Source organism: Pantherophis guttatus, chromosome 17, assembly GCF_059756535.1.
Source record: "Pantherophis guttatus breed Tessera chromosome 17, ASM5975653v1, whole genome shotgun sequence".
Taxonomy (NCBI): domain Eukaryota; kingdom Metazoa; phylum Chordata; class Lepidosauria; order Squamata; family Colubridae; genus Pantherophis; species Pantherophis guttatus.
In genome coordinates, this window is record NC_142079.1 from 275821 (window position 1) to 295886 (window position 20066).

The window sequence follows — 20066 nt, forward strand, 5'->3', positions numbered from 1 at the left end:
CTTTCTGCCAGAAGGGGCCAGGCGGTGGAGCGGGCAGGGTCCTGGCAGCGGCTTCAGCCCAGCACCAGACCGGATTCTCAGCCCACATCCCCAAATCTGCTGCATGAACGAACACACGTTAAGCAAAGGAGCAAGATTTGCTCTCTTACCTTCCTGCACCTGAAGGCTTAAACAACCCAGAACACGTCTCTTTCTTTATAGGGGAAAAAAAATCTAACCTTGTTCAACAACGCTCTAAGCTGTTTGTCTCTCTAAATTTATTATTTGGGGAGAAAAAGCAAACAAACCAAAAAGAATAAAAAAATAATTTTCTGCATGGCCTATTTTTGCTTGAGAAAAAAAATGGCTGGGAAGGATTCCAGGGTCTCCCCTTTCCCCCCTGGAAAATCAAAATGTCATGCCGTTTACTTCTTCCCATCTCCACTGAAGAGGCTCCAGAGTCCTCTTGAGTTAAGTGAAACTTTTAAAAGTCTTGTTCTTGAGAATGGCCAGAGACCTGGAGAGCAGCTGGAAAACAGCCCTGGAAGAAATACAGCTAGCCTTGTGCAAAGCCCTAATGAGAAAAAGAACAAGTGGAGATGGAAGCTTAACGAGAAACACCGCACAAGAAAAACTACAGCCGCCTGGGGGGAGGGGAAGAGAGGAGAGGGGAGGAGGGCTACAGCCTCCACGTAGCCGGCCAGCCAACCAGCATATTGATCAGGACCAAAGAAATGAGAGGAGAGACTGGAGGGGAGATAAATGGCGGGAGATAGAGCACGTCAGGTCTGATGAAAACAAGAGGGAGGGGAGGGATGCAGCTTAAATCAAAGAGCAAACCGACCAAAGAGATGCTGCGATAAAAGGATTTGTGTTTATGGGGCAAAGGGAGGACAAGTGGGGGGGGGGGGCTGGGGCTCGCCTATCTCCCTGGGGTCCAAAGGAGGGGAGGGGGAACATGCCAGAGGAGCCCACTCCCCAGGCCTTGTGATGAACATCATCTCACAATCTAGAACATGAAATCAGAAACCCCGCTAGCTAATACATTTAAAAACGTTCCCTTATGTACAGAATCAGTAATAATTGTAAAAATGGGCATTGATAGGGCTGGGCCAAGGTTTAATCCAGAGATTCAATTTGAAGCCAATTCGATCAAATCTCTGAATTGAGTCAAATTGTTAAATCAAATCAAATCACATGCACAAAAAGCCTTTTTTCCCCCCTGCATTGAGTTGGAAAATCAAATCAAAACAATTTTCTGGATCAATTTGAAGTGTCAAAATAGATCAAATCAGTGACTTGATTTGAAGCAGGTCACAGCCAATCTACCTCCCCCTCATAAAGGACAGCCGAGCGAAAGGATTGCAGTGGCCCTTCCAAGGAGGCCAGAGACCCTGATGACTCACCCGGCTGGCCCACCTCCAAGGGCTCTTGGGAGGACGATGCCCACCCGTTTCAGTCCTCCTTTTATTCCGGAGGCTGAGGAGAGCGATGGTGGTTGGTCAGTTTTGTGGCGGGACAGAGGCCGGATCTTGCTCAGCACTGCAGCCCGAGGGCCAGACTGACACAAGGGGCCAAGCTGGGCCAGCATCTTTCCTGGCTTAGCCTGTTATGGGGAGGGAACCTCAGAGCAGCCTAGAGCCCAGGAAGACCCACCCCATTTTGAGGACGGCTGTGATTGGCAAAGGGAGGGCAGCCAAGCCAGGGTCCTCAGCCAATCACAGCGCTTATCCCCCACTGCAGATGCATAGTCAGGACTGCCCTGCTCAGAGAGAGCCAGGACTGTGCTGGCCATCTGGTTCCCTCCTGCAAATGCTGATCCCAAGGCTTTCTTCACAGACACACACAGACAGAGTGGGCTGAGGGAACCAGAACACGCCAAGTTGCAAAGAGGATTTTCTGTTTCCTCCCAGCAAAGGCAGAAGGATGCAGAGTTAACAGATAGTAACTGCCCCTCCCCCATGAAGAGGCTCCGGGCACATGCCACCTTCAGGATCAGGCCCACTGCTTTCGCAGCCTGACTTGTCCACTCAGCAGTGTGTCTCGCAAAGCCTTTTCAAATTGAAATGGTGATTGGCTGGCCGAGGTTAATAGGAGTGTTGGAAAATAAATAGGTTATTGATTGATAATAACAATACGCTGACTGCAGCCTTACTTCCTGGCCTTCCCTGACCCGATATTACAGAAAATCCAGTTAGCATCTCATTATGACCAGCTGGCTGGGGGAGGGGATATTAATGAACAGATGATGAGGGCTGAGGAAGACGATGGGCATAGGCTGGGGGTTAAGAGCCAGGCTGACCCCTAGTTATTGTGGGTGAACTGCAGCTCAGGCAAAAAAAAACCCCACCACCACCATGGGCCTTGGGAGAGTGGCCCCTTGGGCACTGCTGAGGCATTGATTTGGTTTCTCAGACTGCCTCAATTGGTCTTCAGGCAGCTCCAGGGCAGCCCCTTCGCCTCTCCTGGCTCTTGAGAGGCTGCCGGAGCCGCCCGAGGACCAGTTGAGACAGACTTCAGTCTTCTTTCCTGGGACTGTAGGCCAGTTGGCATTCGGCAAGCTTTGCTTTAATGGGTTCCACAGGAGTCCTTTCCCCTCCCTCAAATTCTAGCCACAACCTGCCAAGGGGCCAGAATCCTCCAAAAATGACATCCCAAGGAACAGAGAGGGAAGGTGGCCTAAGTGGGAGGAGATGCCCAGGAAACCAATTGCTCTGCCCAGCACCTGCAGGTGAAGCCAGGCTGGGCCCAGAAAAGGCTGCGAGGTCCTTGGGGCAGCGCTGCCCCCCCACCCCCACCCCCGAGCCTGCCTTTCCTCCCATACCTCCTTCCTGCGCTGGGCAATGCCTGGGAATGGAGGGGGGCTGTATGTGGGGGCAACTGGCGGAAGTAGCAGCAGCAGCAGCAACACAGGGGCGGGTGGGAATAAACGGAGGCCAAGTCAAGCGGGCAACGGTTTGCTGGGCGACAGCGCCGCCCTCGCCAAGCCCGAAATCCTCCTGCCCGCGCCCCCACCGGGCAAAGCGACGGGCCAGCAGAGAGAGAGAGGGGGGGGGCGGCCCGGCGCTCCATTTCCTTCCTGAAGTCGCCACCTGGCGCCCGAAGTGCCTGCGCGGCGGCCTTCCCTTCCTCGGCGCTGCGAGCCAGGGAGCCTCCTCCGCGGGGAGAGCCGGACGGGGTCCCCCGTTACAGCTCCGAGACCGCGAACGCCCGCCGGGGGGCAGGTCATTGACGACCGAGGGCTCGGACTAGCTGGGGCGGTTCGGCTTCGCGGGCTTCCGGAGGGGCGAGAGAGAGCGAGCGAGCGTCGCGGGCGGTGCGTGGAGGGCCCCGGCAGCGATGCCAGCCCGCGAAGGGGCTCTTTCCGCGGCGGGTGAGAAGAGGAAGGCGAAGAGCCGAGGGAAGGCAGGACCGCCACTTTCCTCGGGACGACGGGAGGCGGGCCGGGGGCAGCTGCTCGCCTGGGCAGCGCAGGGCGGGGGTGACCCCCGAGGGCAGCTTGCGCATCGCGGCTGCGGTCGCCGTCCAGACACGCCCGTGACGCCCAGCCGGGAGGCACCAAGCTTGGACTTCAACTCCCAGGATGCTTCGGCGGCAGCGCGGAGGGGACGAGGGAGTCCCCCGGACCTCGCCCACCGCTGATTTGCGCCCCAGCCACCTTCGGGGCCGCACGTGGGGCATTGTGGGGAATGTAGTTCCTTAGCGAGAGGGTCGCCCCTTGCCTCTGAAAACCCAGAAGCGAGGCGTCGCGCTCCGCGGGGGGCACGGGGGGCGGCGGGGGGGGGGAGCGGCCGGCTCTCTGCGGGGCTTGAGCCGTGGAGCTCGAGGGCCCGATCCTGGGAGGGCGCCTCCTCCCCGCCTTCCTCGTGCTTTGGAGCGCAAAAGGAGCGCGCCGTGGAGGATCCGCGCAAAGGCGCCTTCTAGCCCGCTGGCTTTGCCACGCAACAATAAAAGGCCACCTTGAAAGTGGCGCGGCTCCCGGGTCGCTTCTTTCCCCGGGACGGGCGCTTTGGGCTGCCGTGCGGCCGGCCTGAGCGGAAGAGCCGGGATCGCCAGAGCCGCTTCTCGGGCGACGGGGCCGAGCTGGACGGGCTTCTCCTTCCGCGCAGCTCCACCTTTCCTAGCCGGCTTGCTTGCTTGCGTTCCCGCGAAAAGGGTAGCCGCGCACGGAGCCCGGCGGGACCACAAGAGCCTCGCGGCGGCCAGGCGGACTCAACCAGCTGAGGCGCTCCGGCCCCGGCCCGACAGAGGGCCAGCCCAGCCCAGCCTCGCCGCTGCTCCGAGAGGCCCCGCGGGGGGCGGGCCGCCTTCCTCCTCCTCCTCCTCCTCCGTGCGCGTGACGTCTCTCGGCGCCGGCCGGGCAGCGGGAGGAGCGAAGCCGCCCCGAGGCTGCCCGCGCTCTCCCTGGCCGAAGGGACGCCGCCGCCGGCACGGCTCGAGCGGTGAGTAGCCCGGCGTTTCGCAGCCCGCCCCGCCGCCCGCCGCCCGCGTACCCTGCCAGCTGGCGCCTCCGGGAGCCCCGCTTCTCCCCGGACAAGGGCCGGGAGACGCTCGGCTCCGGCAAAGCTTTTGTCCCGACCCCGCCGGTGAGCCGCTGTTCTCGCTCGGATGTCTCGGCCGGTTCCCCGCTTCGGTCTCGGCTGCTTCCCCGACACAGCTGGCTTCCCATCTGCCCCCCCCCCGACAGCTTCTGTGAATCCACCTCCAGCCCCCTCCCCCCCTCCGCATCTTCAGTTCTTCTTCCGAAAGGACCGTAGCCCTCTGTCTGGGATGAACCCAAGGCCCAGGGGTACAGTGCTCCTGATTCTGGAGGCTTCCTTCCTTCGGTGGGTCCGCCTTCCGCAGGACAAATATCCCCTCTCCCCCATCAACCAGGATCTGGTTTGCTTAAAAGGAGACGTCCAGAAACTGGTTTTGGACATCCGCCCTTCCACCCCCTCCCCCCCCCCCGCCACCCTCCATGCCAGCAGACTTTAGACCAGTGGGAGATTTGGCCTTGCCCGGCTTGGAGAGTTGGGGGTCAGGTATCCCTTTTCTTCTCTGGTGCCATCCCCTGGTTAGCATAGCAGACCCTAGGAGTTGCTTTGCCTTTGGGCAAGAGGGGGAGTCCTCTGGGTCCCCTCCCAACCTCCACCACCATTCACCCACCCACTGCTGTTTTCAGTCCTTTCCATTGCTGGAAAATCCCGTTTGCCCCAAAACAGCCCAACTGGGCAGCATTTCCTTCCTCCACCTTCTCTCTTACCTCTGTTTGTCTGTCTGTCTGTCTGTCTGTTTGTGTGTGTGTGTGTGCGCATGCACACGCTCCCCAGCTGCTTTTGAACAACCTACATAAGACCCACATGATCAAAAACAGTTGGAGAAAACCTTGAAGGAAAAATATGTTTATTTGGTGCCTAGAAACATTTCTGTCCTTTATAACAGATCAAAAGGTTGCCCAAGCCCTGCAGTTGATCCCCACTAGAGATGGGCTTCAGCCCCAGGTCTTCGTGGGGCTTCAGGAGTCAATGAGAGCCTTGTGCTCGCCCTGGCCACAGATGCTAAGATGCAAAAGTGGCTGCCCAGGCTCTTGTCCCTTTTCTGCACCTCTGAAAACAGCCGTGAGCCACACTGGAGGGCCATTTGCAGGAGAAGTGATCTGTTTTAGGGAACGCTGAGTCAAACTGAAGACCAAAGCCCACAAGTGTGGTTTCGTAACTGGCACAGGAAACTAATTTTATCTCTTCCTCAGCTGCTCGAGGCCTGTAGCTCTTGATTTCCTGTTGCAGGCGAAGGGAGAGCCTGTACTGTTTTCAAGACATCCTCCTCCTTGCCTCTTCTTCTCTGGAGGCTCTCCAGGGCTGCCACCCAGCTTCCTGAGCTCCTTTCCACCCTTCGAAAGGGCCAAAAGTGGAGGGCAGGGCTCCCCAGCAGAACAGCATCCGTTTGCCTCCTTGAGCTCTCCTTCCCTCCCCTTGGATGGGAAGCTCCTTCAGCTGAGTGGGCACCCTGTCTGTTTAAGGGCTGTGGGAGCTCTTAGTAAATGCTACTGAACCTGGGATCAACTGGGCAAGCAGCTTTCTCCCACCGCAGGCTGTGCTTTTCCCACCTGCCCACAGTTTAGGAGGTGTTTGTCTTCATTTTGCAAGGCTTGGAACAGAGAGACCCGAACCCCCAGACTTCCCCCAGGCTTCGATGGGGGGAGGGGAGGGTGTGCCCTGCTGCCCACATTTCAGAATATTTTCTCCCCCATCACACCACGCACTGTGCCATGCACAGACTCCTTCCAGCGCTTAAGGGGCAAACTGGAAAGGCCCTCCTTGACATCACAAGAGCTCCCCAAGGCTTTTTGGCAGGTGTGGGTGGCCTGAGCAACCAGCGGCCTGAATCATAGTGGTGCAGCCGGCTGTGTGGCTCACAGTCCCTTAGCAACCAAATCGATGGTTCTAGAATCCTGATGGGTTTCTGGCCAGTTGTAAATCCATGAGGGGAGCCTCTCTTTTTGCCGGAACTGAGGAGTGTCCTGCTGGGCTTTGCCACGTTGAGGGACCCAACGTCAGGACATCTCCCCCCCCCCCAAGCTGAGCTGCTCTTGCAGTCAGTCGCCCGATGAAGGCAGCCTGCCTGCCCACCAAGGGCCAAAGTTGGTGGCCTTTGCAGAATGACCCGTTCCCTCTGGGCTTCTCTTGCCAGAAGCACTGGGTAGGAGCAGTTTCTAAAGCATCCCAGGTGTTTCATTTTGTGGGCGGAGTCTGTCCGGCCACCACAGGTGGCACTTGCTGTGCAGGCCTTCAGCAAACCGGTGCTGCACTTGAGGGGTGTCGCTTGGTTTTGGCTCTCTTCCCTAGACAGCCTTTTACGGAGGGGTGCACTTTCCACTTCCGCTTATCCCAGGGAGCCTGGGAGTCTGAACACAAGCCGGACTTTCAGCCAGCTGGTCTGAGAGTCAGAAACGGAGTCCGAGGAGCCGAAACAATCTTTGGATGCCAGTTGCTCAATGTTAGGATTCTGCCCACCCTTCTATTTTTTCAATATGCTTCCACTTCAAACACTGGATAAAATGATCCGTTACTCCTGGGGAACAAATACATGCTGGTGTATTGCTTGATTCCTTAAATGTTGCAAGGTGAGGTTAATGTTTTGAGTGTTACATGTCACCCAGAAGCCTCTGATCTGACTCTGTCTGGCATGTTCCTCCTGCCACTTGGCAAACCTAAGAAACCCCTCTCCCCCTTCAACGCCCCCCCCCCATGGTGCAGTTGGTACCTTTGGGCTCTTCTGAGAATGCGGCTGAGCGGCAGAGGCCCTTGGATGCTGTAGAACAGAAGTTTCCTGTTTACCCAATGCAGCAATTGAACGAGCAGCCGCCTTCTCTAGGAACCACCATCTTGATCTCGATTGTGCAACCTTTTATCTAGGCCACCCAAGGCGTGTGTGCATGTGTGTGCGCATGTGTGTCTGTACCTGGCCTTGATAAGGGGGAGGCGTCTCTGTGGGGCTCCCCAGCTGCCTGGCTTGGTGGAGCATGGCAGCCTGTCTGTTGTCGTGGCAACAGGCTCGGTCTTTGTCCCCGAAACAGGCTGCTGCGTTGACGCTCCTCCAGCTCGATCTGGAATGCAGCTTTAAGCCCAGCTGATCCCACGGGGCGACCAGCAGCACCAGGTGCGGCTTCTGCCTCGGAGAGAGGAAGCTGGCCTGGGACCCAAGCCAGGGAGCTCTCCTGCAGGATGCGGCCCCTGCAAAGCACCCGACTGACTGGGCTTTCCTTCCCCAGGCTGGATTTCCCTGATTTGCGGGTTCGCTGTTGGGCTGAGAGGGAGCAACGAGCGAGCAGGAAAATGACCACCAGCAGTGAAGGTGAGCCCCTTGTCACCCTAACAGACTCCCCCGATATCTCTCAGCCGCGGTGGATGAATATTTGATGGCCCTGCTTGCAATTCCCCCACCCACCCCCACTCTGGCCCCTGTTTTGTGCTATTAATATTTGATCACCTTCAAAAGCTGCAAGAAACCGGTAAAAGCCTGGAGGCTGATCAGCATGGAAGACCAGCAGGAAGGGAAGGAGGGCAAACGGAGGCTTGGCGAAATTGGTCGGAACGCCCTTGCTGTGTCCGTCTTGGGCTGCCCTCCCCAGCAATCCTGGCACGAAAACCTTTTCAAGGAAGCCTTGCTGAAGAACTGTGGCGGGAGGGGGGCACGGGGCAAGACAGTGGAGCTCCCCTATGCTCTTCTTCATGGAAGCAGATGGGGAGGCCTCCGTCCACAGGGCGGGCTCCACCTGCCAAGAGGGGACTCAGATGTGGCAAAGGCTTAAGCCACCTTCCGTTATTGTCCCCACAGTGTCCAGATGTTGAAGGTGGTGCAACCGCTGGTCCCATGTGGAGGAGGCGAGGATGCGGCTGACCGTGAGACGATTGCTGATGGTGGTGGGCTTCGCCATCGCCCTGATGGTCTCCGTCCACCTGGGCCAGCAGATGCTGCAGTGCCAGCAGATGCTGGGCCAGGGCCTCAACCGGGCCCTGATGCGTCCAGAGAGTGAGGAGCTGGTGATGCTGGACTCCAACCGAGTCGAATATCGCTACAGTAAGGAGATGCCGCTCATCTTCATTGGTGGGGTTCCTCGGAGCGGGACCACCCTGATGCGAGCCATGCTGGATGCACACCCGGAGGTGCGCTGCGGGGAAGAGACGCGCATCATCCCGCGGGTGCTGGCCATGCGCCAAGCCTGGTCCCGATCCGGGCGAGAAAAGATGCGCCTGGACGAAGCTGGGGTAACGGACCAGGTGCTGGATGCAGCCATGCAGGCCTTCATCTTGGAGGTGATCGCCAAACACGGGGAGCCGGCCCGCTACCTCTGCAACAAGGACCCCTTCACGCTCAAGTCCTCCATTTACCTCTCTCACCTCTTCCCCAACTCCAAATTCCTGCTGATGGTGCGTGACGGGCGGGCCTCTGTCCACTCCATGATCACCAGGAAGGTCACCATCGCCGGCTTCGACCTCCGGAGCTACCGGGATTGCCTGGCCAAGTGGAACAAAGCGATTGAGGTGATGTACTCCCAGTGCCTGGCCATTGGGCGGCTGCGCTGCCTCCCCGTCTACTATGAGCAGCTGGTTCTGCACCCCCAGAAATCCATGCGGGCCATCATGGACTTCCTGGACATCGCCTGGAGCGACGCCGTCCTACACCACGAGGAGCTGATTGGGAAGCCAGGCGGGGTCTCCCTGTCCAAGTGAGGGGCCAGTTGGGGATCACCCCATGGTTGGGTTGGGGCCAGTTCTAATTCAGGGCCTGGAATTCCCCTGAAGGTTGGGGTGCCCAACCAGGGCGCTCCCCCCCCCCAAACATTTTCAGGCGGGAGGGGAGACAGTTCTGCAGTTAAACCTCCCAAGTTCTTTCAGATTTAGCTTGCAAGTTCTCAGGCTGGACTTGATCTGAAGGAAAGCCAAGTGCAACATGCACACACATTTCTGGTCTCTGCACAGGATCGAGCGATCCACGGACCAGGTGATCAAGCCTGTGAACATGGAGGCCTTGACCAAGTGGCTGGGACACATTCCGGAGGACGTGGTGCAGGATATGGCTCAGATTGCCCCTATGCTGGCCAGGCTGGGCTATGACCCCTATGCAAACCCTCCCAACTACGGCAGCCCGGACCCCCTGGTGATCAACAACACCCACCGGGTGAGTGCCACAGAGTCCCTGGCCTGCTTAGCGCCTTTGTCCCTTTGTCCGGATTTTTATAAGCCCCTCCCCGCCAACCCTCCTGGCTCAGGACTAGAGAAGCAGGCTTTCTTCTGACTGAAAGGGGACAGGGAGATGCTGATCGTCTCGCTGAGCAAAGGGCTGCAGGGCCCAGTTGTGCTGACACGGCTGACTCTGTGCTCCTCTTTACCAGGTTCTGAACGGGGACTTCAAAACACCTGCCAATCTGAAGGGGCACCTTCAGGTCAGTTTCTCCACCTCCGTCTTCCACTTCTCCCAGGCTGCAGAAATGCTCCTAATTCAGCAAGGCCTAATTCCCTGGGGTCTACCAGTGTCCCCTCCCCAAATGTCTTTTCATTCTGCTGCTGGATAATTTTCAAGGGAAGGATACCAAAATAGGCACGTCCCCATCTATGAAATGCTGCCCCATTGAGATGATCTTGTTAGGGAGCGCGGTCTTCTCTTGGTGGTGGCTTTGCCCTGTCACTCTTTTCTGACTGTTGCAAAGGCATCTCCTCACTACATAACTCCTACAGTTTAAATCACTTTGAGATTTATTTGATATACGAATTTCCTGCAGCCCGGAATAACTAATTCAATAGTATGCATCCCTTAAAATATTTTGACCAACTTTGTTCCTATCTGGACCTGTTTGGAAAGCTAGAAACCCCAGACAACCAATGCAAAAATGAAACTGCATAGCTCTGAAGCAGCTGACCCTCCCTTTCTGTTTGATCTTTGCAGGGGACTCTGAATACGACTGCTTTTCATTGACCAACTCAACGATTTCCAGGTACATCTTGGCATGTCCCAGCAGATCTTGTCTCCAACTCAGGTGGGGCTGCACCAAAGCTGTCCTGATGCTCTCCAGGGCATCATCCTCTCAGCCCTGAATCCCCAGCAAAGGAGGAAACCCTGATTTTGCTCGCTGCCTTGGTGTTCTCCAGGAGTAATTCTGCTTTCTTCCCCTTGCTCTCATTTAGGTGCAAATTGCTTCCCCTTTTTCTGAAGAGAAGAAAATTTGCAGTGACAGTGGAAATCTGTTTTCCAAGCATATTGCTTGCTACTGATATTGCCAAATCAATGTTATCTGTGAAATACTTTTCATTTTGCCATTAATTTGTCAAGTTTGGACTTTCCAGTTCTGGGAAGTCACGTACCAAGTTTGGACATTGCTCTGCCATCATAAAAAGGGAAATATAAAGAATATTGGAGAAGATTTTATACTTGTCTGCGGAACAAGTTTTTCAGGCTCTGTGTAAAACCATCTTGTAATTTTTGTTCTCTAATTTGCAGACCTCAACTAGCTGTTTGTATATCCTCTTTAGAATGCTTTCGGCCTTACCGGCACTTGTCTCCTTTAATTCTCTCTTCTCAGTAATTTACCAAATTAAAGAGATTTATTTATTAATTCCGAAATATATATACATATATGAGATTGCCTCTCTCAGATTCTGTTCTTGTGAGAGAACAGTTAAACCCTGTTTTAACCGAGTTAATACTTTTAAAATATCAATCGTAACTATTTGATAGTCCCTAGAATGGGAATGTTCCTATAGTTTTCTTGGCATGCAGTTACGGAATAGGAAGCAAGCGATCTCTTTGCGTCCCAAGTGAGGCGGGATTGCAGAGCCCCAAACCACAGCCAGCAAATGCTGCTTTGTTCAAAAAAGGGCCCTCTGATGATCAAGGGGGTGACGGATGAAGCCAGAGCCAACCTTTGTGGCCTCCACATAACCCCAGAGGAGCAGCACAAGATTGGCCCCTTGAATGACCCCAGAGCTCATGCACGGACCACGCAAAGGTGCAGCTGGATTTTGTGGATGCGTTCTATTAGCTTATGGTTATCTAGTTTAGGAGGAAGGGTGCTGCCTTTTCTTGACAGGCAGGTTCAGCTGAGGCACTGCGAGGCCTGTGAAGGTTGCAGCTTTTTTGATAGCTGATTTGTGTAGGAATTGTTTCCCAAAGTGTGGAAAAAAATAGAAATAAGCTAACTTGCACCATTCCAAGGAAGAGAAACGAGAGAGCGAGCTGGGGGGGGAGACGGATGGTGGTCTGGCCATCTTCTTGGCAATTGTAAGATTCCACTTACAGATCATGGATCTTTCCTCCCATCCCTACGGCTGCCTTTTCTGGTCGGGTCTTCTGGGAGAGACATGAGCTCGATCGAGGGGAGCCCCTTGTCACCCTAACAGGTTCTCCTGACCTCTCTGGGCAGCAAGCGGATGAATATTGGGTGGCGCTGCCCACCACTTCCATTCCCAGCCCCCACCCGTTTTTGCCATTCATCTTTGGCCTGCTTAAAAGCTGCAAAAGGGGCTGGTAAAGCCTGAGTCCAACAGGAAAGAAAAAGGGGGGGGGGGAAGAGACGGAGGGTTAGGACAAACTCTGGAGGGAGATCCCACACCTGGGACCGGGGGCGGCTATTTAGCCAAGTGCCGGCCCTCCCCCACCAGTCTTCGCGATCCTCCTTTCTGCAGGAGCCGGTGGGCTCTTTTCCTTGCACCGCCACCCCCGGCTGAGCCTTCCCGGTCACCGCCATCCTTTCTCCTTGTTCGGCTTTCTCGCAGGAAGGTCAGCTTCGCAATTCCCCACCTCCGATTTTTCTTTCACGGGATCTGCGCTGGCAACGCTCAGGGGCTTCCCCTCGTTTTAAAGAGCGCAAAACCTACGCTTTCAACTTATTTCTCAGCCCGATTTTAAGAGCGCAGGGAGGGCACCGCTTCCTCCCCTGCTCCCACCCGGGGGGGCTTTGAGGCCGGGAGCAGCTGCGGGGGGCGGGGGGCGGGGGGGCTCCCCCGAGGCAAAGCGATCGGGCCCGAGAGGGAAACGACCGAAGACAAACAAACACCAGCAAGACCGACGCTCCCGGCCCCGCCCCTCGCCCGCCCCTCGCCCCGCCCCGCCGCGCCAGCGAGACGGGGAAGGAGAGAGCGGCCACCTCCCGCGCAGGCGCAGGGACTTCGCGGAGCACCGGAAGCCTCCGGAGGGCGAGCGGAAGCGGGCTGTTTGCGGCTCCGCTCGGCCGTTCCGGCGCCTCCCGGCTCCGCGCGGGCACCATGTCGCTCTCGCACCTGTACGGGCGCGGCGGCGAGGCGGCGGCGGAGGACGACGGCGTGGAGATGGAGAGGTTCGAGATCAGCGAGTGGGACCTGCAGAACGAGTTCAACCCCAACCGGCACCGGCACCGGCAGACCAAGGAGGAGGCCATCTACGGCCTGTGGGCCGAGCGCGACTCGGACGAGGAGAGGCCCAGCTTCGGCGGGAAGCGGTGCGCAGGCGGGGAGGGGAGGGGAGGGGGGGGAAGGGCCGGGCTCGGAGCCTCCCGCCCTAAACGCCCCCGTGTCCCCCCCTCCCTCCCCCCCCAGGTCCCGGGACTACTCGGCCCCGGTGAGCTTCATCAGCGCCGGGCTGAAGAAGGGGGCGGCGGCGGCGGCGGCGGCGGCGGAGGACTCGGAGGAAGGCCCCGACGAGGACTCGGAGGAGGAGGGTGAGAGCGGGGCGCGGGCGGAGGAGCCCCCCAAGGAGGCGCTGCCGAAGAAGCTGAAGACGGTGAGGGGCGGGGCGGGGCGGAGGAAGGGGCGCCCCCCTCCCGGCCTCCCCGGGGCTCATCCTCTCTTTTCCCCCTTCCGAACCGATGCAGGGCGGCAACTTCAAGCCCAGCCAGAAGGGCTTCATGGGCGGCAGCAAGTCCTTCGCCGACTTCGGCAGCTGGGAGAGGCACACCAAGGGCATCGGGCAGAAGCTCCTGCAGAAGATGGGCTACGTGCCCGGCCGAGGCCTGGGGAAGAACGCCCAAGGTAGGGCCGGCTCTCCCTCTTTTCCTCAAGCCCATCGTTGCCTTATTCCCCTTTTTGCATCCCGGCTTCTCTGAGAAGCGGCTTCTTATCCATGGTCGTGACAAATAAGTGATTTATAAAATTCAGGGGAGGTTGGTAGCGCAACCCAAAAAGATGGGGCTGGAGGTCTTCTCGTCAGTTGTCCAATATTTTCTTGAAGTCCTCCAGTGATGGAGCCTCCAGTGGCGTCTGCAGGGAGCTCTTCGTTTCACTAACCCTGAAGGACTTTCCTAGGTATCATCAACCCCATTGAGGCCAAGCAGAGGAAAGGCAAGGCAGCAATTGGGGCATATGGCTCGGAGCGAACCACACAGTCCTTGCAAGATTTCCCCATTGTTGACTCTGACGAGGAGGAGGAGGAGGTACGACCCCATGTTCTCATTTGCCACATTAGAGCTGGTGTGGGAGAAAGCGCCCCCCGCCCCCCGCTGTGTAGCAAAATGAGGGCTCTCGAATAGCTTCCTATGCTTCTATATGGTAAAGTGCCCGAGTGGTTCATGCCAGATGTTTCAGACTTCAGCCAGGGTTGGCATGGCTTGGTCCAATCTGCCCCTGCTTTCCAGCAAGAGACTGGCTGCTGGGAAACCTGTGGCTTCCCACCTCTTTGAGAGAACAACAGCCCCTCCTCCATCACATGCAATCTCCTGCTTTATCTCAGTAAAATATGGGTGCCTTGTGGATTGCGCCCTGCCTGCCTCTGTTTTTGACGTTTCTCCTCTGCCCTCAGGAATTTCAAAAGGAACTCAGCCAGTGGCGGAAGGACCCCAGCGGGGGCAAGAAAAAGCCCAAGTATACCTACAAAACGGTGGAGGAGCTGAAAGCCAAGGGCAGGGCGGGCAAGCAGCTGTCTGCCCCTCAGAAGGAGCTGGCGCAGGTCAAGGTGAGCTGGGAGATGGCAGCAAGAAGGGCAGGGGGGGAGGGGGGGAGGGGGGGCTAAGCGGTTCTGCTACATCCACGAAAGACAGCCATGAAGGGTCTGCCATGGAATGAGCTTGCAATCCTTAATAATATCTTCAGCTGCCTCCCTGGGGCTCTGAGGGTGAAATGGATGTCAGCAACAGCCTACGTTTTTTTTTAAATTTGATTTATATGCCGCCCTTCTCCGGAGACTCAGGGCGGCTTACAATGCATTAAGCAAAAAGTTTGTTTATTACATGTTTATGCCACCCCTCTTCCCTACAAGGTGACTCTAAATTGGGGGTCCTGCTCCACCTTGGGGCCTGCTGTGCCTCTCCGCCTCCTCACTGGGTGCGGTTTCTCTTTTGGAAGGTAATTGACATGACGGGTCGGGAGCAGAAGGTTTACTACAGCTACAGTCAGATCAGCCAGAAGCACAACATTCCGGAGGATGGTCCCCAGCAGCAGCTGCCCATCTTGGGCAAGGATGCCAGGACACCAACGTTCTCCCTGCCAGAACTGGAGCACAATCTGCAGCTGCTGATCGACCTGACAGAGCAGGAAATCATCCAGAATGACCGGCAGCTGCAATACGAGCGGGACATGGTGGTCAACCTGAGCCATGAGATCGAGAAGATGGAGAAGGTGCTCCTGCAGGAGGAGACCGACATCCGCAACCTCAGTGAGGTCCTGGAGCTGGTGGAAGAGTGCGAGAGGCGGATGCAGCCCAACTGCGAAGACCCTCTGACTCTGCCCGAGTGCGTCAAGATATTTGAGACCCTCCAGGATAAGTATTATGAAGAGTACCAGATGTCAGACCGCGTGGACCTGGCCGTGGCCATCGTCTTCCCTCTGGTCAAGGACTACTTCAAGAACTGGGATCCCCTCAAGGTGGGGCTTCCATGGGCCTTTGGGTACAGCTCCAAGCCAGCTTCTGAAGGCTTGTGGATCGGTGCGCATCTCACCAAACTTGCAATTAGAGCCATGTCTCTCTTTCCTCTCTATAGGACTGCACAGCCGGCACGGAGATCCTGGCCAAATGGAAAGCCTTGCTGGAGAACGATCAGTTGCTCTCTCACAGTGCACAGGATCTGGGCTCAGATGCCTTCCACAGGTAAGCCTCCAGCACGAAAGGAGAGAAGGGCTCTTCCCCAGAAGAATCTCGTAAGTGGGTTGGGTCAATTCGAGCCCTGAACTGCTTGCTTGGGATCCTCAGGTTGATGTGGGAAACGTGGATGCCGTACGTGCGAAATATCGTGGCCCAGTGGCAGCCCCGCCACTGCATCCCGATCGTGGACTTCCTCGACAGCTGGAGGCACATCATTCCAGTGTGGATCCTGGATAACATTCTAGACCAGCTGATCTTCCCCAAACTACAGAAGGAGGTGTGATGGGCAATTCTTTGGGCCGCTGTGGGGAAGCTGTTTCCGCAACCCCAGTCTCTACACTTCTCTCACTGTTGCTTTAGGTGGAGAACTGGAACCCTCTAACTGACACCGTACCCATCCACTCGTGGATACACCCCTGGCTGCCCCTGATGCAGGCCCGGCTCGAACCCCTCTACTCGCCCATCCGCAACAAGCTGTCCAACGCTCTCCAGAAGTGGCACCCCAGCGACTCCTCGGCCAAGCTGATTCTGCAGCCCTGGAAAGAGGTTTTCACTCCAGGCTCATGGGAGGCTTTCATGGTCAAGAATATTGTGCCCAAACTGGGTGAGAGCAGAAAGAGAAAGTATCTCTCTCCCACCCCAAAGGCGGGCAGACTGTTAGCATCTTCTTTCAAGAAGGTGAATGTGGGCAGGCCCTGAAATCCCAGATGTTGAGATTCTGGCTGGCTACCATTGTTTGGCCTTGGTACCAGAAGGCTGTTGCTTTTGGCTTCACCATCCGCTCCTCCTGCAGCTGTTTCCTCATCAGCAAGGAAAGGGGGAGGGTTTTGGCTTCGGATGAAGGGCAGCTTATCTGTGAGTCGATGATCCCCATGTGGAGATTTAGAGCCGAGGTGGGATTCCTCCCCAGAAAAGGGAGAAGACCGACAACTGCCAGCTCCAGGGTGGTTCTCGCTCTCCTCCCTGGTTCGGTTTTTGGGATCCCCCCCAAGAGTGTCAGTCTTGGTAAAACTAAGCAGTTAATTTCATAAAGTGCAAAATATTTGGACTGGACTGACCAGTTGGTTTGCTTGTGAAGGAGCTGAGGTGCTTGTGGGGGGAGCAGGTCGTCTGTGCTCCCCCCCCCAGGAGGCCAAGTTAATGGCTGGCGGCCTTTCCTGCTGATCTCCCCTCCCCATAGGCCTGTGTCTCAACGAGCTGATCATCAATCCGCACCAGCAGCACATGGACGCCTTCTTCTGGGTGATGGACTGGGAAGGGATGATCTCCGTCTCCAGCCTGGTGGGGCTTCTCGAGAAGCACTTCTTCCCCAAGTGGCTGCAGGTGGGTGTCCCTCAGGGTCTGGCCCGGATTAAGAGCCACCATGCCCCAAGTGGTTGGAGCCCTAAAGCAGTTGGGCATCTTGGTCCTTGAACCCCGCTGCAGAAGATGGCCCTTCCCTTGTTCAGGAGCATCTCCTCGGCCTTTGGGCTGCCAGGAGTGGAATGGAAGGGCCCCCAAGAGTCAGTGGAGCTTGTGGTGGGTTGTTGCTGCATGTCCCCTTTCTCCCTCCCCCCACAGGTGCTCTGTTCTTGGCTCAGCAACAACCCCAATTATGAGGAGATCACTAAGTGGTACCTGGGCTGGAAGTCCATGTTTTCCGACCAGGTCCTGGCCCACCCCTCCATCAAGGAGAAGTTCAACGAAGCCCTGGACATCATGAACAGAGCAGTCTCCTCCAGCGTCGGTGGGTGCTGTCCTTCCAGTTATCTGAAAAGCTTCAAGGCCAGATTCTTGGCCAATTACATGGAGGGGTCAGTGCACATGTGGGGCTGCTGGCATTCTTATCCCTTTTCTCCTCCTCCCTTGACAGGCGGCTACATGCAGCCCGGTGCACGGGAGAACATCGCCTACCTCACGCATACAGAACGCCGGAAGGATTTCCAGTACGAGGCCATGCAGGAGCGCCGAGAAGCCGAGAACATGGCCCAGCGCGGGATTGGCATGGCTGCTAGTTCTGTGCCCATGAATTTTAAAGACCTGATCCAGACCAAAGCAGAGGAGCACAACATTGTCTTCATGCCCATCATTGGGAAGCGGCACGAGGGAAAGCAGCTCTACACTTTTGGGCGCATCATCATCTATATCGACCGGGGGGTGGTCTTTGTGCAGGGTGAGAAGACCTGGGTGCCCACATCTCTGCAGAGCCTCATCGACATGGCCAAGTGAGCAGGAGGGACTCAAAGGGCTGCCCCACCTCCCCCCATACCAGAAAGTGCTTATGGCCCCTTGTAAAAGAGGCTGGAAAGACCCAGCCCTGACTTTATCTGTAAATAAAGGGCATGCTTTATTCTGGTGCTTGTCTGCTAAAAATGCTCAAACTGCCCATCCTTGGGGGGGGGGGTGGAGGTGGGGGCAAAGCAATTACTTTGGCAAATCATTGAAGGGGCTTGAGAAAGTTAGGAGAGTAACTGCTGTTAATAAAAGGCACAGGGTTCAAGATAATATTTTTAATGGTTACAAAAGTCAATATAAGATTCCCCTTCCACTTTTGGGGAGAAATCCTGGCATGGTTTCCTGGAAGGAGCAAGACCTACCATCATTTTCCATCTCTCTTCTCATCCTCCCCCCCCCCCGCCACCCACCCCCATCCTGCCCTGAGCAAGAAGCAAGAGTTGAGTCTGTCCTCTGCTTGTAGAGCAGGGCTCATTGTATGCCCAGACTGGGCTCCCAACACTGTTGCTGCAGCTCCCCCCGCCTTTCCTGTGCATGGGAAGTGGGGGAGGAATATTATTGGGGTTTGTTTCTGATGATCTCTAGCTGAGTCTCTTCCGGGTAAAGGGGCTCTGGTTGGCAGGCCCAGCAGTCCTGGGGGAGGTCCCTCAGTTTCTGCAGAGGAAAGCGGTGGACGGATGTGTCATTGAAGACATCGGGGTGTTGCAGGTGGGGCGGAAGGGCTTCCTCCTGAGTTGCCACCAACACCTGGGGACAGGTGAGCACAAGAAGGTGTCGCAGGATTTGGGCACATTGGCGGCCAGAGACTAGAAGAACTAAGTCCCTCCCACCCAAGCTAGAGAGGAAGACCCACCTTGGCAATGTAGCTATAATTCTCATAGAAGACTTTGGCCAGCAGCCTAAAATGGGAATTGGGGGACAAGAGAGACGGGATATTACAAAATGTGGAGGGGGAAAGTAAAACTCAGCTTTCAGCCAAACCGCATGAGGGGACCAAGGGTTAGGGTCAAATCAGCAATTCGCACCTTTGAGTCCCACAGTGTAGGAATCCACACTCAGGCCAGGATCGCACAAACTCAGCCAGGGCCTTAAAAGGATGTGCACAGGCTGAGTGGCTGGCAGCAGCACCCTCCCTGCCCAGGTGGCGGTGGAAGCCCGTACCTCTCTTCAAAGCCCCTGAAGCTGTTGCCCACGACCACCATCTGGGAGAGGGCCTCCGCAGACCAGTTGCTCCACAGCAGGTTGTTGTACAGTGCCTTCCCACAGTGGATCATGTAGAAGAGCGTGGGACCCTCGATGCTCCGTTTCCCCTCCTGGGCAACAAAGGGCTTACCAAGAACTGCAGGGCCGACCTCAGGGAAGAGACCCCGATTGTGGGGCCAGGCACGTTGGCTCCCCCCCCTCCCCCCCCCAAGTTCACCTCGTTCCACTGCAGCACGGTGAGGCCGAGGCCGCTCAGCACCTCAATTTCCAGCGTGGAAAAGACGGGGTCGAAGACGAAGCACAGCTCCGGGGCGATCTGCAGTGCAACAGCGGGGGGGGAGGGGGGGTGACTGGCACGAGGGCCTCCCCCGCCCTTCCCCCCCCCCACCTCGCCTCCCAGCCGGCGGCCCCAACCTTGAGCTCCTCCAGCAGCAGCAAGAGGAAGGCCAGCTGCAGGCGAGCCTTCCCGCACGAGCAAAAGCTCCCGAGGCCGTAGCACACGCACCGCAGGCCCGCCGCTCTGCCCCCGGGGCCCTCCGGCCTCTCCCGCAAGGCTGCCAAGGGGTCCTGCTGGGCTGCTGGGGGGCTCCGCAGGGCCTTGGCGATGGTTCCTGGACGAGGAGGAAGAGGCCAAAGTGGGTCCCCCCTCCCTCCCTCCCCTCCCTCCCCCTGGCCCAGCCAGCGCTGCCCCGCTCCGCTGCGGTGCCCCGAGCCAGGCCCTGGCTCTCCCTCCGGAAGTGCGCTTGGCTGGCTCCGGGAGGGTCGGGGGGCCCCTCCGCCCCAGGCCTGGCCGCTGAACGAAGCCTCACTTCGGCTGCACTCCCAGAAGTTGGAATCCTTCAGTTCGGAGCTGCCAAAGAAAGGAGGGAGGGAGGAACTCGGTGCTAAGAAGAGGGGGGGCAAGGGGGGGCCTCTCTCCTTCGGAGATAGACTGCGCCGGTCTGTGGAAGCTCCATTCCCCCTCTTCCCCTTTTGGTAGTATTTTTTTTGGGGGGGGGTGTCCTTACAGCGCCTCCTGCAGCCGCCGCCTTTGCCGCTCGCCCGCCGCCTCGGGCCTCTCGTCCTTGGCCGGCCGCCGCCGCCGCCGCCTTCTGTCCCCTCCCGCAAGGCCCCCATCCGCGGACATGCCGCAACAGCAGCGA

At 57.2% G+C, this 20066-nt stretch overlaps 3 protein-coding genes across 14 annotated transcripts; 2 read left to right on the forward strand and 1 right to left on the reverse strand.

The window, feature by feature from the left end:
- The first annotated feature begins 2885 nt into the window (after window positions 1-2885).
- Window positions 2886-11074, forward strand: TPST2 (tyrosylprotein sulfotransferase 2). 11 transcript variants are annotated; one of them, XM_087880171.1, is made up of 8 exons: window positions 2886-3352; window positions 7538-7620; window positions 7733-7815; window positions 8299-9190; window positions 9444-9642; window positions 9857-9907; window positions 10408-10456; window positions 10647-11074. In XM_087880171.1, exons 4-7 carry the CDS (start codon window positions 8352-8354, stop codon window positions 10435-10437), a joined length of 1119 nt encoding a protein of 372 aa, XP_087736297.1. In that variant the 5' UTR covers window positions 2886-3352; window positions 7538-7620; window positions 7733-7815; window positions 8299-8351; the 3' UTR covers window positions 10438-10456; window positions 10647-11074. The 11 variants fall into 11 exon arrangements, 7 of the variants coding, with proteins under 7 accessions (XP_087736297.1, XP_060538187.1, XP_087736298.1 ...); XR_015730254.1 differs by having other exon boundaries at window positions 3090-3352; window positions 10408-10498; XM_087880172.1 differs by having other exon boundaries at window positions 3097-3295.
- A 1043-nt stretch (window positions 11075-12117) lies between these two features.
- TFIP11 (tuftelin interacting protein 11) lies at window positions 12118-17836 on the forward strand. The gene is made up of 12 exons (XM_034428956.3): window positions 12118-12934; window positions 13032-13215; window positions 13307-13463; window positions 13737-13864; window positions 14230-14382; window positions 14772-15290; window positions 15407-15513; window positions 15616-15784; window positions 15868-16111; window positions 16688-16830; window positions 17068-17233; window positions 17360-17836. Exons 1-12 carry the CDS (start codon window positions 12723-12725, stop codon window positions 17713-17715), a joined length of 2538 nt encoding a protein of 845 aa, XP_034284847.2. The 5' UTR covers window positions 12118-12722; the 3' UTR covers window positions 17716-17836.
- Window positions 17837-17981: 145 nt separating this feature from the next.
- SRRD (SRR1 domain containing) lies at window positions 17982-20064 on the reverse strand. 2 transcript variants are annotated; one of them, XM_034428967.3, is made up of 7 exons: window positions 19932-20064; window positions 19734-19774; window positions 19339-19535; window positions 19142-19240; window positions 18883-19034; window positions 18575-18620; window positions 17982-18468 (listed from the first exon to the last, which is right to left on the reverse strand). In XM_034428967.3, exons 1-7 carry the CDS (start codon window positions 20048-20050, stop codon window positions 18277-18279), a joined length of 846 nt encoding a protein of 281 aa, XP_034284858.2. In that variant the 5' UTR covers window positions 20051-20064; the 3' UTR covers window positions 17982-18276. The 2 variants fall into 2 exon arrangements, with proteins under 2 accessions (XP_034284858.2, XP_087736301.1); XM_087880175.1 differs by lacking the exon at window positions 19734-19774 and having other exon boundaries at window positions 19430-19535; window positions 19932-20050.
- Between the last annotated feature and the right edge of the window lie 2 nt (window positions 20065-20066).

Excerpts from the sequence above, each read along its gene's own strand:
- TPST2 (XM_087880171.1), top strand. The coding sequence starts at position 8,352 with ATGCGGCTGACCGTGAGACGATTGCTGATGGTGGTGGGCTTCGCCATC. Across the intron at positions 9,191-9,443 it reads GGCGGGGTCTCCCTGTCCAA|GATCGAGCGATCCACGGACC; the intron begins GTGAGGGGCCAG and ends GTCTCTGCACAG. Across the intron at positions 9,643-9,856 it reads TGATCAACAACACCCACCGG|GTTCTGAACGGGGACTTCAA; the intron begins GTGAGTGCCACA and ends CCTCTTTACCAG.
- SRRD (XM_034428967.3), bottom strand. The coding sequence starts at position 20,050 with ATGTCCGCGGATGGGGGCCTTGCGGGAGGGGACAGAAGGCGGCGGCGG. Across the intron at positions 19,035-19,141 it reads CCGTGCTGCAGTGGAACGAG|GAGGGGAAACGGAGCATCGA; the intron begins GTGAACTTGGGG and ends TTTGTTGCCCAG. Across the intron at positions 18,621-18,882 it reads TTCAGGGGCTTTGAAGAGAG|GCTGCTGGCCAAAGTCTTCT; the intron begins GTACGGGCTTCC and ends TTCCCATTTTAG.
- TFIP11 (XM_034428956.3), top strand. The coding sequence starts at position 12,723 with ATGTCGCTCTCGCACCTGTACGGGCGCGGCGGCGAGGCGGCGGCGGAG. Across the intron at positions 13,464-13,736 it reads CCTGGGGAAGAACGCCCAAG|GTATCATCAACCCCATTGAG; the intron begins GTAGGGCCGGCT and ends GGACTTTCCTAG. Across the intron at positions 14,383-14,771 it reads AGGAGCTGGCGCAGGTCAAG|GTAATTGACATGACGGGTCG; the intron begins GTGAGCTGGGAG and ends CTCTTTTGGAAG.